The sequence below is a fragment of the Hyla sarda genome, chromosome 1, assembly GCF_029499605.1.
Source record: "Hyla sarda isolate aHylSar1 chromosome 1, aHylSar1.hap1, whole genome shotgun sequence".
Classification (NCBI taxonomy): Eukaryota; Metazoa; Chordata; class Amphibia; order Anura; family Hylidae; genus Hyla; species Hyla sarda.
This window is the reverse complement of record NC_079189.1, coordinates 603,640,912-603,656,431: the sequence shown is the minus strand read 5'-3', so window position 1 is coordinate 603,656,431 and position 15,520 is coordinate 603,640,912. Positions and strand designations below refer to the sequence as shown.

The 15,520-nt window shown below is 43.1% G+C and overlaps 1 protein-coding gene across 1 annotated transcript in view; it reads right to left on the bottom strand.

The window, feature by feature from the left end:
* Positions 1-2,513: 2,513 nt before the first annotated feature.
* LOC130295831 (uncharacterized) overlaps positions 2,514-15,520 on the bottom strand; it is a 139,566-nt gene continuing 126,559 nt past the window's right edge. The window contains exons 10-15 of the mRNA XM_056547079.1: positions 14,738-14,866; positions 14,062-14,241; positions 12,161-12,287; positions 12,010-12,077; positions 5,600-6,026; positions 2,514-4,546 (exon numbers count right to left, since the gene is read on the bottom strand). Of these exons, the coding sequence (XP_056403054.1) occupies positions 3,120-4,546; positions 5,600-6,026; positions 12,010-12,077; positions 12,161-12,287; positions 14,062-14,241; positions 14,738-14,866 (2,358 nt within the window). The 3' untranslated portion in view covers positions 2,514-3,119. The remainder of the gene's footprint in view (positions 4,547-5,599; positions 6,027-12,009; positions 12,078-12,160; positions 12,288-14,061; positions 14,242-14,737; positions 14,867-15,520) is intronic.

Genomic DNA, 15,520 nt, shown 5'->3' with positions numbered 1-15,520 from the left:
GTGCTTCCTGCCCTCATCTGTTGCATGATAACTGGCCACGGAGGTATTTTACAAGCCTCAAACCTTAACCCCTTAAGGACCAAGGGGTTTTCCGTTTTTGCACTTTTATTTTTTCCTCCTTACCTTTAAAAAATCATAACTCTTTCAATTTTGCACCTAAAAATCCATATCATGGCTTATTTTTGAGGATACCAATTCTGCTTTGTAATGACGTCAGTCATTTTACCCAAAAATTGACGACGAAACTGAAAGAAAAAATCATTGTGCGACAAAATTGAAGAAAAAACACAATTTTGTAAATTTAGGGGCTTCCATTTCTACGCAGTACATTTTTCGGTAAAAATAACACCTTTCCTTTATTGCGTAGGTCCATACGATTAAAAAGATACCCTACTTATATAGGTTTGATTTTGTCGTACTTCTGGAAAAAATCATAACTACATGCAGGAAAATGTATACGTTTAAAATTATCTTTTTTTATTTTTCTGGGGCGGTATGAGGGCAAATTTTTTGCGCCATGGTCTGAAGTTTTTAGCGGTACCATTTTTTTTTTATTGATCTGACTTTTTGATTGCTTTTTATTCATTTTTTTCATGATATAAAAAGTGACCAAAAATATACTATTTTGGAATTTGGAAATTTTTTGCACGCACGCCATTGACCATGCAGTTTAATTAAAGATATATATTTCCGCACGCGGCGATACCACATATGTTTATTTTTATGTACACTTTTTTTTTTTTAAATGGGAAAAGGGGGGTGATTCAAACTTTTATTATGGAAGGGGTTAAATGATCTTTATTCCCTTTTTTTCCCCACTTTTTTTTTTGCAATGTTATAGCTCCCATAGGGGGCTATAACACTGCACGCACTGATCTTTTACATTAATCAATGGTTTCTCATAGGAAACCATTGATCAATGATTCTGCCGCTTGACTGCTCATGCCTGGATCTCAGGGTCAACAGGAGGCAAGGTAAGGGACCCTTACCAAACTACTGGCTGATCCAACTTTGATGTAATGTCCTTAAAACAAGTCACAATGAGGCTCAGTAGTGTGTGTGGCCTCCACGTGCCGTATGACCTCCCTACAACACCTGGGCATGCTACTGATGAGGTAGCGGATGGTCTCCTGAGGGATGTCCTCCCAGACCTGGACTAAAGCATCCGCCAACTCCTGGACAGTCTGTGGTGCAAGTGGTGTTGGTGGATGGAGCGAGACATGATGTCCCAGATGTGCTCAATCGGTTTTGGGTCTGGGGAATGGGCGGGCCAGTCCATAGCATCAAAGCCTTCCTCTTGCAGGAACTGCTGACACACTCCAGTCACATGAGGTCTAGCATTGTATTGTATTAGGAGGAACCCAGGGCCAACCGTACCAGCATATGGCCTCACAAGGGGTCTGAGGATCTCATCTCGGTACCTAATGGCAGTCAGGCCATTAGTCACCCCACACCATTACTGACCCACCGTCAAACCGGTCATGCTGGAGGATGTTGCAGGCAGAAGAATGTTCTCCACAGCGTCTCCAGACTCTGTCACATGTGCTCATTGTGAACCTGCTTTCATCTGTGAAGAGCACAAGGTACCAGTGGCAAATTTACCAATCTTGGTGTTCTCAGGCAAATGCCAAACTTCCTGCATGGTGTTGGGCTGTAAGCACAACCCCCACCTGTGTGCTCATACCACCCTCATGGAGTCTGTTTCTGGCAGTTTGAGTGGAAACATGCACATTTGTGGCCAGCTCGAGGTCATTTTGCAGGGCTCTGGCAGTGCTCCTCCATGCACAAAGGTGGAGGTAGCGATCCTGCTGCTGGGTTGTTGCCCTGCTACGGCCTCCTCCACGTCTCCTGATGTACTGGTCTGTCTCCTGGTAGCGCCTCCGTGCTCTGCACACTACGCTGACGGACACAGCAAACCTTATTGCCACAGCTTGCATTGATGTGCCATCCTGGATGAGCTGCACTACCTGAGCCACTTGTGTGGGTTGTAGACTCCGTCTCATGCTACTACTAGAGTGTAAGCACCGCCAGCATTCAAAAGGGACCAAAACATCAGCCAGGAAGAATAGGAACTGAGAAGTGGTCTGTGGTCACCACCTGCAGAACCACTCCTTTATTGGGGGGTGTATTGCTAATTGCCTATAATTTCCACCTGTTGTCTGTACCATTTGCACAACAGCATGTGAAATTGATTGTCAATCAGTGTTCTTCCTGAGTGGACAGTGGGATTTCACAGAAGTGTCATTTACTTGGAGTTACATTGTGTTGTTTAAGTGTTCACTTTATTTTCTCTGTCTGACCCACCAGTGCTTTGATTAGTGCCTCATGGCCTGCAAAGTCAGCTGCCACCTATACTGGGACCACTCCTAGAAGTATCGACTTGGTGGTCTCCTTGAGCAAAGACCAGATACCCGTGAATAGGTTAAAGAACGAAAACCAGGACACCACAGCCAATGCCCTCAGGAGCGGTCCAAAGTCAAATTGGATAGGGGGCCCAGTGTGCCCACACCTGCTGGTCTTGCCTAGCTTTCCCTATAAAACATTAAAAAAAAAGTCCTAAATGTAATCACACCACATGTGGGATCTATGGTTAGACATTTATTAGTAATTTTATACATTTTACAATCGTAATATAGTGCCCTAAATTGTTCTCCATTCCTCTTACATGTGACTTTGACTATAATGGTTGCATTTTCTTCGAGTACTATTTCTAAATAATAATAATATTTGTGGGTAAAATCTTTTCTACATTTTGGTCATTAAAGGAGAACTACGGCAAAAGGATAGGGGATAAGTAGCCAATCGCGGGGGACCGACCGCTGGGACCCCCTGCGATCTCCAGGACTGGACCCTGGCTCTCTTAATGAGGAGCGCATGTTGTCTACTGCAAGACGCCATACTCTCCTTTCATTTCTACGAGAGTGCCAATGATGCAGGAGTACTGTACTTGGGTCTTTTCGGCGCTGCCATAGAAATGAATGGATCGCTCCTCACTGAGCACCAGGTCCCAGTGCTCGGACCCCCCGTGATCAGCAGCTGATATCCGATAGAGGATAGGTTTATTTTTGCCACAATTCTCCTAGATATTAAGATATTTTTCCTCAGTTTAATAAGATGTTTCATGTTTGCTTCTCCCCTGTGTGAGTTTTCTGATGTTCCGCAAGACGTTTTTTCCTTAAGAAACATTTCCCACACTCTGGACAGGAAAATGGCATCTCCCCTGTGTGAAGTATTTGATGTTCAATAAGAGTTTTTTTCAAGGTATAAGCTTTACCACATTCTAAACATTTAAATGGCCTCTCCCCTGTGTGAATTCTCTGATGTTCGACAAGTAGGGATTTACGAGAAAAAGATCTCCCACATTCTTGGCACAAAAATGGCTTCTCCCCAGTGTGGATTTTCTCATGCTGATTAAGTATTGATTTACGAGTAAAAGATTTGTCACATTCTGGACATGGAAACGGTCTCTTCCCTGTGTGAGTTTTTTGATGTTGCATAAGTTGTGATTTTGAAGTAAATGATTTCCCACATTCTTGGCAGGAAAATGGCTTCTCCCCTGTGTGAATTCTCAGATGTTGAACGAGAGAGGATTTTGAAGTAAAACATTTTCCGCATTCTGTGCATTCTAATGTTTTCTCCCCTGTGTGGGTTCTTTGATGTTTAACAAGATGGGATTTCAGAATAAAACATTTTCCACAATCTGAACATGGATATGGCTTATCTCCTGTGTGACTGCTTTCATGTTTAATGAGAAGTGATTTCAGAATAAAACATTTCCCACATTCTAAACATGGATATGGCTTCTCCCCCGTATGCATTCTTTGATGTTTAATAAGTTGTGATTTCAAAATAAAACATTTTCCACATTCAGAGCACATAAATGGCTTTTCTCCAGTGTGATATTTCCGATGTTCAACAAGACTTGGTTTTCTTGAGAAACACTTCCCACATTCTGGGCATGGAAATGGTTTCTCCCCTGTGTGAGTTCTTTGATGATCAACCATATGTATTTTCTGAGTAAAACATTTCCCACATTCTGGGCAAGGATATGGCTTCTCGCCTGTATGAGTTCTTTGATGTATAGAAAGGTTTGTTTTCAGAATAAACCTTTTTCCACATTCTGAGCATGAATATGGCTTCTCCCCCGTGTGAATTCTTTGATGTTCAACGAGACTTAAATGTCTTGCGAAACTCCTTCCACATTCTGGGCATGAAAACGGTTTCTCCCCTGTGTGAACTCTCACATGTGTAATTAGATCCGATTTCCAAGTAAAACATTTCCCACATTCTGAACATGAAAATGGCTTCTGTCTGTGAGCTCTTTTTTGCCCAATACCCCTTCTGCAACTTTTATTTAGCCTAACAGTTTGTAACGGATCAGAAGAAAGGACTGTTATATAAGGATCAGATGACAGATCTTGGCTGTGAAGGGCTGAGGGTGTATCTGGGATAATGGAATGTTCTTCATATGTATCTTGTGTGATATCATCATCTGCTTTATAATATGAAGATATCAGATGTCCCTCTGATCTCCCTGTACAGTCATCTGCCAAGAAGAAAACAGATTATTATTTTTAAGTCATATAACCGAAAAAGATGTGGCATGTAGCACCTCTGGGCAGGTGACTGCGGCGTTCAGAACACGAAAGCTTGGAGCTTCCGTGTTCATTACGTCACGCCACGCACCCTCCATTCATGTCTATGGAATAGGACGAGATGGCTAGTTTGTACCTAGCTGTCACGCCTTCTCCCATAGACATAAATGTAGAGGGCGTGACAGCTGTGGTCGCCTTTCATCCGGCAAGGAGCTAGCTCCCTGCACCGGATGACCCGGGTGATGCACCAGGGATCGCAGGAGGGTCCCAGCGGCCAGACCCCCGCGATCAGAAATCTTATCCCCTATCCTTTGGATAAGGGATAACATGTTTAGGAGCAGAGAACCCCTTTAACCCTGGTCCACCTCAATTTACCACAAACTTTTTCAGTTTTGTTTTTTGTACGGCAGATATAAGTTAATCAATACTCATTGTAAATTTTATCTCTGAGTTCTGAAACTCTTGGTCTATGAGAAACAACATCACTTTTATTCATGAATTCCCCCCCCCCCCCAATTCCTATGGTGATATACCCATTTGATGTCTGTATTTTAGATAGATTTTTAATCCATATATAAAATGCACCACACGTCTTATTGACAATTATGGTGTCACAATTGTATCCGTATTTAGTTTGTATTTTGGCTGAATGGGGAATACACAGCAGAAAAGGCCGACAGGACACAGAGATGAAACTATTCCACACAAAATTATTGTATCTGGTGACTGAGCGGAATCTCTGAGGCTGTATTCACACTACGGAATTCTGCCCAAAAGAGTGAACAAGCCAATTCTTTCAGTGGAAGGAATTTTAGTGGCTGAAAGCTCCACTGCTGAAATTCTGTAGTGTGTACTGTAGAGAGGAATGGGACTCTGCCATTGACAGCAATGGGACTCTGAGGCACTGGAATATGCGAGGGGAATATCAAAGTGGAATTCTACTCAAAAATCCCGTAGTGTGAATCCTGTCTGACTTTTCTGAGCATTTAGTGGTTACTACTCACCTGGATATATACCTGTAGGAATGTCCTCCATATACTGTTCATCACCGCTCACATCTGCCTCTTCTTCTTTAACCTTTATTTCAATAGCATTGATATAGAGCAGATCTTTCAATGTGGGAATGTCCTCCATATACTGCTCCTCACCGCTCACAGTCTCCTCTTCTTCTTTTACGTCTATAACATTAATATAGTTCAAATCTTTCTCTGTAGGAATGTCCTCCTCATACTGCTTAACAACCCTAATATCTGTGTCATCGGCGTCTTCTTCTTCTTTAACCATTATTACTGGAGTATCAATATAGATCAGATCTTTCCCTGTGGGAATGTCCTCCATGTAAGGCTCATCACCCCTCACCTCCTTTTCTTCTTCTATTACCTCTACGTCTGTAGCATTAATATTGTTCGCATCTTTACCCCGATTCATAATCTGTGAAAGAAATATTGTGAAAGGCATTATAAAGTAGGGAAAGTCACCTGGAATGTTTATATGAGCAGAAAAGATCATTAGGGACTAAAAATGACAGGAGGAGTTATCTGAGCTGAGCCGCTGCAGGGGACAGCTCAATGACATTCTCAAACACAACGATCAAGTACAATGATCAGCTATGGCATTAAAACCACTGAGAAGACATTGATTATCTGATGCCAGTGGTGCCTGTGGGATATATTAGGTGGGGAGTGAACAGCCAGTTGTTTAAGGTAAAGGTATACTCCAGTTATGAAAACATATCCACTAATTATAGGATAGAGGATCATAGTCTAAATGCGGGGGGTCCGATCACTGGGAACCCCGCAATCTCCAGAACGGGGCCCGCCTCTTCCCACCGAGTGCTCCACCTTTATAGACTAACTGAGCTCAGCAGTGATGGGCCACTCAGTCAATCCCCTGCCGCAGTGGAGTGGGCCGTCACTGCCGAGACCACCAGTTCGTCTCCATAGGTGGAAGCTGGGGCACTCAGTGGGAAGAGAAGCAGCGGCACCACGGTTAGTAGCGACAGCGATGTCAACACTCGTTATACAGTATGAAACATGATGGAAAAAGGGTGAAAAAATAGCTCTGTAGAGGGCTAGTAGTGATGGCATCAATGGCATGTTCTCAGCATTTGAGAAAAAGAAAAATTTGCAAGAATCCAAGAAGATTTCAATAAACTATGGTATGTGTTTTTTTTCACACATTACAAAAACCTTCGGATAGCTTCATTTGGAACTTCATTTGAAGATTGTGAAGACATTTTTATTTAAATTTTAATACAGTGGTCCCTCAACATATGATATTAATTGGTTCCAGGAGAACCATCATATGTTGAAACCATCATATGTCGAGTACATGTGTCTATGTAAAAATGGTAATTGGTTCTGGGGCCTCGGAACCATTGTATGTTGAATACATATCTCTATGGGAAACTGCTAATTGGTTCTGGGGATGACCATTGTATGTGGAGTGTATGGGGAGTGTTTAACAAACCAGGGTGCCTCCAGCTGTTGCACAACTACAACTCCCAGCATGCATGTACAGCCATTGACTGTCTGGGCATGCTGGGAGTTATAGTTTTGCAACAGCTGGAGGCACACTGATAGGGAAACATTGATGTATGGGGTGTATAGTGTGTATATGTATTGTATGTGATGTGTGACATCGCATACAGTACTGTACAGTTCTTTAAATACCTTCAGGGGGGACAGAATGTCCTCCTTTACCATCCTGCCGACTACAGCTCTATAGGAAAGGAAGGGGAGGGCAGCCAGCAGCTCATTGGATGCCTGCAGCAAGATGCTGCAGGCTATTGGCTATAGCTGCACTGGGGGGCGAGGCTTACACAGAGCTCACAGTGGAAGCCTGTATGAGTTAGCAGGACAGCATGTGAGTAACAGGAGGCAGAACGGGGCACACGGGGCACATTAAACAACTATCTGTCAGTTGCTGAAGTTGTCAGCGCTGTCAGATAGCTGTTTGTACGATGGCCCCGACACACAGCAGCATCATATGTCGAGGCTGCCTTCAACATACGATGGGCTCTGAGAGGCCATCATATGTTGAAATGATCATATGTCGGGGCCATCATAAGTCGGGGGGGTCACTGTATACTATTCCCTAACTAAATCTGCATAAAAACAAATTGTCCCACAAGGAGTTAAAGAACAATGAAACCTTGAAATAAAAAAAAAGTTTGCTCCAGAAATATTGTGTTCCCCAATGGCCCAGTTGTGAGTGATGACAATCTCTGTCCAGTGCTGTAGAATATGATGGTGCTTTATAAAGAAAAAAAATGACTACTATTGTTGGACACAGGCTGAGTTTTGCTGGCACCGAATAAACATTAGCTTATTGCTGCACAATAGAATTTTGGGCGGTGCTATATTAGTAGTCCGTACACAGGTCTACCAGCCAGGTGAAGAGTTCCATTTTCATTGGACACAGACTAAATTATCATGGTGCTGTATAAACATGTGCATGACACAATAAAAATTTGGTAGGCACTAATATAGGTGGTAAAGTCTGATAGAGTCTAATAGATGTTCTAGGCAACCTAAAGGAAATCTGTCTGCTATATATATATATATATATATGCTGCTAAGAGCTGCAGACACTGCTAAATAGTTGCTAGGGTATACAAGTAAACTGTACCTTTAACAGAGCGGATGGTAGCTGCCAGACATATAAATTCGCCTTTTATTTCTCACCCAAGAACCGACAGGCTCACCTTGATTGATGTATGCCAATCAAATAAGGGCAAGGAGGTGAGAGCAAGCAATGACACATGCCATACAGTGCCACTTGAGCAGCTCAGACCCGCCTTCTTGACACTTGGCTGAGAAATTTGGTAACCTCTCCCCCTACTCTAGCCACACCTATTAAAGAATAACAAGTTGCCCCTCAGCGTAAACGTCAGCAAGAGGCAATAGTGAATTCTGGCACATACGCAGTAACATGACAGGTATACAGAGACAAGTCAGAGTTATTGACGACCTTTTGCTAAAATCATTACTGAGGGGCAGCTTGTTATTCTTGAACAGGCGTGGTGATAGGAGGAGAGGGGTCAAAGCGGCAAGTAGCCAATTTACATATTGAATAAAAGTTATTTTTCTGGCGATCGTCACTACGAGATAATAAAGGCATCATAGATTACAAGTAACCTCATCTATTTTGCAGTGCAAGCTGTTTTATTTGCCTAGAAATGGTATTAGACTCCCTTTAACCCCTTAAAGGGTACCTCTCATCAAATAAACTTTTGATATATTTTAGATTAATGAATGTTGAATAACTTTCCAATAGCATGTTAATGAAAAATATGCTTCTTTCTATTGTATTTTTCCCGATCAGTCCTGTCAGCAAGTATTTCTGACTCATGCTGGAGTCCTAAACACTCAGAGCTGCCAGCCTGCTTTGTTCACAGCCAAACAGGCTGTGAACAAAGCAGGCTGGCAGCTCTGAGTGTTCTCCTTTGTGAACAAAGCAGACTGGCAGCTCGTAGTGTTTAGGACTCCAGCATGAGTCTGAAATGCTTGCTGCCAGGACTGGTAGGGAGACCCCTAGTGGTCATTTCTTCAAAGTGGAAAATTAAATAGAAAGAAGCAGATTTTTTAATAACATGCAATTGTGAAGTTATTCTGCATACATTAATCTATAATATATCAAAAGTTTTTTTGATGAGGTACCCTGTATGACAGGCCAATTTTCATTTTTGCACATTAGTTTTTTCCTCTTTCTCTTCTAAAAATCATAACGCAGACCCATATAAGCGCTTGTTTTTTGCGTCACCAATTGTACTTTGTAAATACATCAATCATTTCATAACAAAATCTACGGTAAAACAAAAATATATATTTGTGGGGTGAAATTGTAAAAAAATAAAAATAAAAAAATAAAACGCCATTTTGTATCTTTTGGGAGCTTCCATTTCTGACACCATGGGGGAGATTTATCAAAGGATTTAGACTGGTTTTTCGTGTCTAAATTTGTCGCACAGAAAGTCGCAGTCTAAATATGTGCGACTTTTCTGCGACTTTTGCTGTAGAGGATTTTTAGAACATGATGCATGCTAGTCTATTTTAGACGGAAATGCATTGGAAAATGCATTGGTGCTGAATTTATCAAGTGCGACTTTTGTGCGACAAGTCGCATCTGCCCAAAGTACACTGAAATGTCAGACCATGTTGGAGCAGGTCTAAATGCAGTTTAAGCTGTAGACCCTGAAGTCTGAGCACAGAATTTATCAAGGGCTGTGAGACCTTTGATAAATTAGGAGCACAATAGACAGGAGACTACCACATACGCTGGTCTATAAGCATGCCCAGAATAGACTAGATTAGGAAATGTCCCCCTTATCTTTATTCTGTAGGTCCATACGGTTACAAGGATACTCAATTTATGTAGGTTTTATTTTATTTAACTACTTATTTACAAATTTTTTGTGCCGTGATCAGACTTTTTCATAGTTTTTTATAAAAAATTTAATGGTATATGAAGTGACCAAAAATGTGCTATTTTGGACTTAATATTTTTTTTACGTGTACGCTATCGACCGACCGTGTGGTTTAACTAACCTTATATTTTAATACTTTATATGAAAGAGTAACGGAAGGCACTCACGTTTTTTTTTTAGCTGTGCAAGATTCTTTATTCAGGGTGCATGAAGATTCGTTAGCGGGACGCCAGGTCGGGTCAAACAAGCACCATGCTGCATTTTTGGACCCGACCTGGCGTCCCGCTAACGAATCTTCATGCACCCCGAATAAAGAATCTTGCACAGCTACAAAACCGTGAATGCCTTCCGTTACTCTTTCATATGAATTTTGGATTCTGCCTGTTTATATCTGGGAAAGAGCACCACTGTCTGCGTGCATACACCTGTGCTCCATTGCTCTGAAAAGTTGGATTACCAGTGAATAAAGTCTGTCCTATTCAGTTAGTGCCGATCAGACTTTTTCTGATTCTGACGTTTTGCTTATATTTTAATAGTTCGGACATTTACACATTCGGGGGTACCACATATGATTAGGTTTATTTTTGATTATGTTGATTTTTTTAGTCCCCATATGGGGCTATAACATACAATCTTGCAATCGCATACACTCTTTAATGCAGAGTTTTGGCTCAGCATTGATCAGTGTTATCGTTGCTCTACTGCTCGAGCCTGCAGAACCTGGCCAAAGCTTCAGAGCACCGATCGGATGGCGAGGAGGCAGGTAAGGGCCTCCTGCTGTCCACTCAGCTGATCGGGACCAGCAATTTCGCTCCGGATGTCCCGATCAGCTATGCTGAGCTAACCGACACAGTTAACGCCCGCATTTAGATGTTGCAAACAACTTAAGGGTTAATGCCGGGCATTGGCCCGATCGGCGATGCCCAGCATTAACTGTGGGTCCTGGCTGCTGATAGCAACCGGGACCCACCGGGTATGAAGCGTGCTCGGCTCGTGAGCACGCTTCAAACCCTGGTAATGGGACCAGGGCGTACAGGTATGCCCCTGGTCCTTAAGTACCAGGATGCAAGGGCGTACCTGTACACTTTTCACCCTTAGGGGGTCAATGGGAATGTGTCATTAGATGACCCATAGTTTAAATCAAGCTTTTGCGCTATGTAACTTTTTTAAAAATAATTTTTGGTAATGCTGTTTCTAATTTTTCATTTTGATTTTCCTTTTGCACTGAAGTATACATGCTTGCTTGGCACAGAATGACAACTTTGTGTGGCACAAATTTGTTACTGGACACTAGATTTATAGGGACAGAATGCTGATCCAGGGGTTTATTCTAAATTCCATATTTGGAGTTTAGAATTAGTTTTTCCCTCAGTATGGGGCAATTGGCATCAGCCTCATAAGGGTTTTTTGCCTTCCTCTGGATCAACTCAGTAGGGACACAATAGGGATATAGGTTAAACTTGATGGACTCTGTTCTTTTTTCAACCTTATGAAATATGTAAATTTGATATAAAACACAGGTTGTACAGTTCTGTTTTATATTGACTATGACACAATCACTGACGTGTCCTCACTGTCATATGTCACTGTCACTCACTCCTATAGTCACATTATTGGCCATCATGCAGGAAGGGCTGACTGCAGGGCATTATAGGGAAGCATAAAGGGCTAACACCAAGGTCATGTTTTTTATTATTATCATGAATATCATCAAAATAACCAAGTATCTTGTTTTGATTTGCTGAAATCCACGCAGCTCTGTATCTCAGCAAAAAACAAAAACAAAGGATAAGTTAGGAACCAACAGGTAGCCAGAAAACTGTAAAAAGATCCAGACAACATGTAATGTCTATGGTCGGCTTTATCCTGTCATCTCCACCTTTCTCATTCCACAAGTATAAAGCATATAATACTGTAGGATAAAACAAGACTGAACACAAGAGCTTCACAGCCCTTCTACAGATCATAGGGAATATCTCCATCTACCTGATCCTGATCCTGTGGAAGAAGAGGACGGGGACACCTCTCTGCTGCTGTTCTCTTACTGGATCTGACTGTAGGGAACACATACAGAGACTGAATTCATTCTTTACATACAAATAATGAGAGGACGTGTGTATATAGTCATGTCTATTACCTGCTGATGTGAGGGGCTGCTGATCCTTCATCATCACCTGATCCTTGTACTGATCCTTGTGTCCTTCTACATACTCCCACTCCTCCATGGAGAAATAGACCGCCACGTCCTGACACCTTATAGGAACCTGACACACAATGATACAGTCATCACCCCGACCCCTCCAGTGGTGTTACTGTATAATGTCCCAGCATTCCCAGCAGTGTCACCTCTCCAGTCATCACCAGACCCCTCCATTACTGTATAATGTCCCAGCAGTGTCACCTCTCCAGTCATCACCAGACCCCTCCATTACTGTATAATGTCCCAGCATTCCCAGCAGTGTCACCTCTCCAGTCATCACCAGACCCCTCCATTACTGTATAATGTCCCAGCATTCCCAGCAGTGTCACCTCTCCAGTCATCACCAGACCCCTCCATTACTGTATAATGTCCCAGCATTCCCAGCAGTGTCACCTCTCCAGTCATCACCAGACCCCTCCATTACTGTATAATGTCCCAGCATTCCCAGCAGTGTCACCTCTCCAGTCATCACCAGACCCCTCCATTACTGTATAATGTCCCAGCAGTGTCACCTCTCCAGTCATCACCAGACCCCTCCATTACTGTATAATCTCCCAGCATTCCCAGCAGTGTCACCTCTCCAGTCATCACCAGACCCCTCCATTACTGTATAATGTCCCAGCATTCCCAGCAGTGTCACCTCTCCAGTCATCACCACACCCCTCCATTACTGTATAATGTCCCAGCATTCCCAGCAGTGTCACCTCTCCAGTCATCACCAGACCCCTCCATTACTGTATAATGTCCCAGCATTCCCAGCAGTGTCACCTCTCCAGTCATCACCAGACCCCTCCATTACTGTATAATGTCCCAGCATTCCCAGCAGTGTCACCTCTCCAGTCATCACCACACCCCTCCATTACTGTATAATGTCCCAGCATTCCCAGCAGTGTCACCTCTCCAGTCATCACCAGACCCCTCCATTACTGTATAATGTCCCAGCATTCCCAGCAGTGTCACCTCTCCAGTCATCACCAGACCCCTCCATTACTGTATAATGTCCCAGCAGTGTCACCTCTCCAGTCATCACCAGACCCCTCCATTACTGTATAATGTCCCAGCATTCCCAGCAGTGTCACCTCTCCAGTCATCATCAGACCCCTCCATTACTGTATAATGTCCCAGCATTCCCAGCAGTGTCACCTCTCCAGTCATCACCAGACCCCTCCATTACTGTATAATGTCCCAGCATTCCCAGCAGTGTCACCTCTCCAGTCATCACCAGACCCCTCCATTACTGTATAATGTCCCAGCATTCCCAGCAGTGTCACCTCTCCAGTCATCACCAGACCCCTCCATTACTGTATAATGTCCCAGCATTCCCAGCAGTGTCACCTCTCCAGTCATCACCAGACCCCTCCATTACTGTATAATGTCCCAGCATTCCCAGCAGTGTCACCTCTCCAGTCATCACCACACCCCTCCATTACTGTATAATGTCCCAGCATTCCCAGCAGTGTCACCTCTCCAGTCATCACCAGACCCCTCCATTACTGTATAATGTCCCAGCATTCCCAGCAGTGTCACCTCTCCAGTCATCACCAGACCCCTCCATTACTGTATAATGTCCCAGCATTCCCAGCAGTGTCACCTCTCCAGTCATCACCAGACCCCTCCATTACTGTATAATGTCCCAGCATTCCCAGCAGTGTCACCTCTCCAGTCATCACCAGACCCCTCCATTACTGTATAATGTCCCAGCATTCCCAGCAGTGTCACCTCTCCAGTCATCACCAGACCCCTCCATTACTGTATAATGTCCCAGCATTGTCACCTCTCCAGTCATCACCAGACCCCCCCATTACTGTATAATGTCCCAGCATTCCCAGCAGGGTCACCTCTCCAGTCAGCAGCTCCATCATCTTGTTGATCAGTTCTAGGATCTTCTGTTCATCCATTTCCTCATGTATCAGGGAGTGAGGTGGGGGCCCTGGGATTGGGCTCAGGGTTCTTCCCCGTCCTTCACACACAGGGGCCCGACAGCGCCCACTAGAGGACTTCTTCGCTACTGTGTAATCCTGTGTATGGAGAGACACATTAATATCACTACATACATTCCCAGAATCCCTCACCTCTCCAGTCATATCCATCTGTTATTATAGATAAGAATGAGGTCATGTGACATCACTCCCAGAATCCCTCACCTCACCAGTCATATCCATCTGTTATTACATAAATAAGAATGAGGTCATGTGACATCACTCCCAGAATCCCTCACCTCTCCAGTCATATCCATCTGTTATTCCATAGATAAGAATGAGGTCATGTGACATCACTCCCAGAATCCCTCACCTCTCCAGTCATATCCATCTGTTATTCCATAGATAAGAATGATGTCATGTGACATCACTCCCAGAATCTCTCACCTCTCCAGTCATATCCATCTATTATTACATAGATAAGAATGAGGTCATGTGACATCACTCCCAGAATCCCTCACCTCTCCAGTCATATCCATCTGTTATTACATAGATAAGAATGAGGTCATGTGACATCACTCCCAGAATCCCTCACCTCTCCAGTAAGCCGGAAGAGTATCTGTAGGGTGAGGTTTATTATCCTGTCGGCCATCTTGTTCCTGTCTTTCTCCATTCTCAATCGGGCAATTAGAAAAGTTAACAGAGGATGCGGTGTTGTAGAAATCTAAATGGAAAGTAGATGTAATGTAAAGGCCACACAAAATTCCACATAAAACTTACAATTACATGAGGCACATAGGGGGAGATTTATTAAAACCTGTCCAGAGGAAAAGTTGCTGAGTTGCCCATAGCAACCAGCCTAATTGCTTCTTTAATTTTTGAAAAGGACTCTGAAAAATGAAAGAAGAGATTTGATTGGTTGCTATGGTTGCAATTTTTCCTCTAGTAGTCATGTGACATACATAATGGCATTACTGGTTGGAAGCCACATATCCATTGTAGAGGTGCAAACAAAGTAATGAGGACCAGGGGAGCATTAGTGCTGGAGCCATGGGGGATTATTAGGTTGGTAACACAAATCTATTAGTATACTCCATCTCATAAAATAATTCATTGAAAATAATCTTTTACCCAAATTTTTTTTATTGTGCTATAATTATATTTACCATTCAGACCTTCTTTGGGACTAATGGATCCCTATGGACCCAATGATGGGAATTTATCAATAGTATGGTAGGGTGGTTGCATTCCTCATGAGGTTTTGTTCGTTTAGTGTATAAAACCCTTCACATTTATTAATGTGTCTCATGTTGGACTGAATTTTAGTGCACCTCAAATTGTGGCACATTGCACCCAAATCTTTGACATAATCACATGA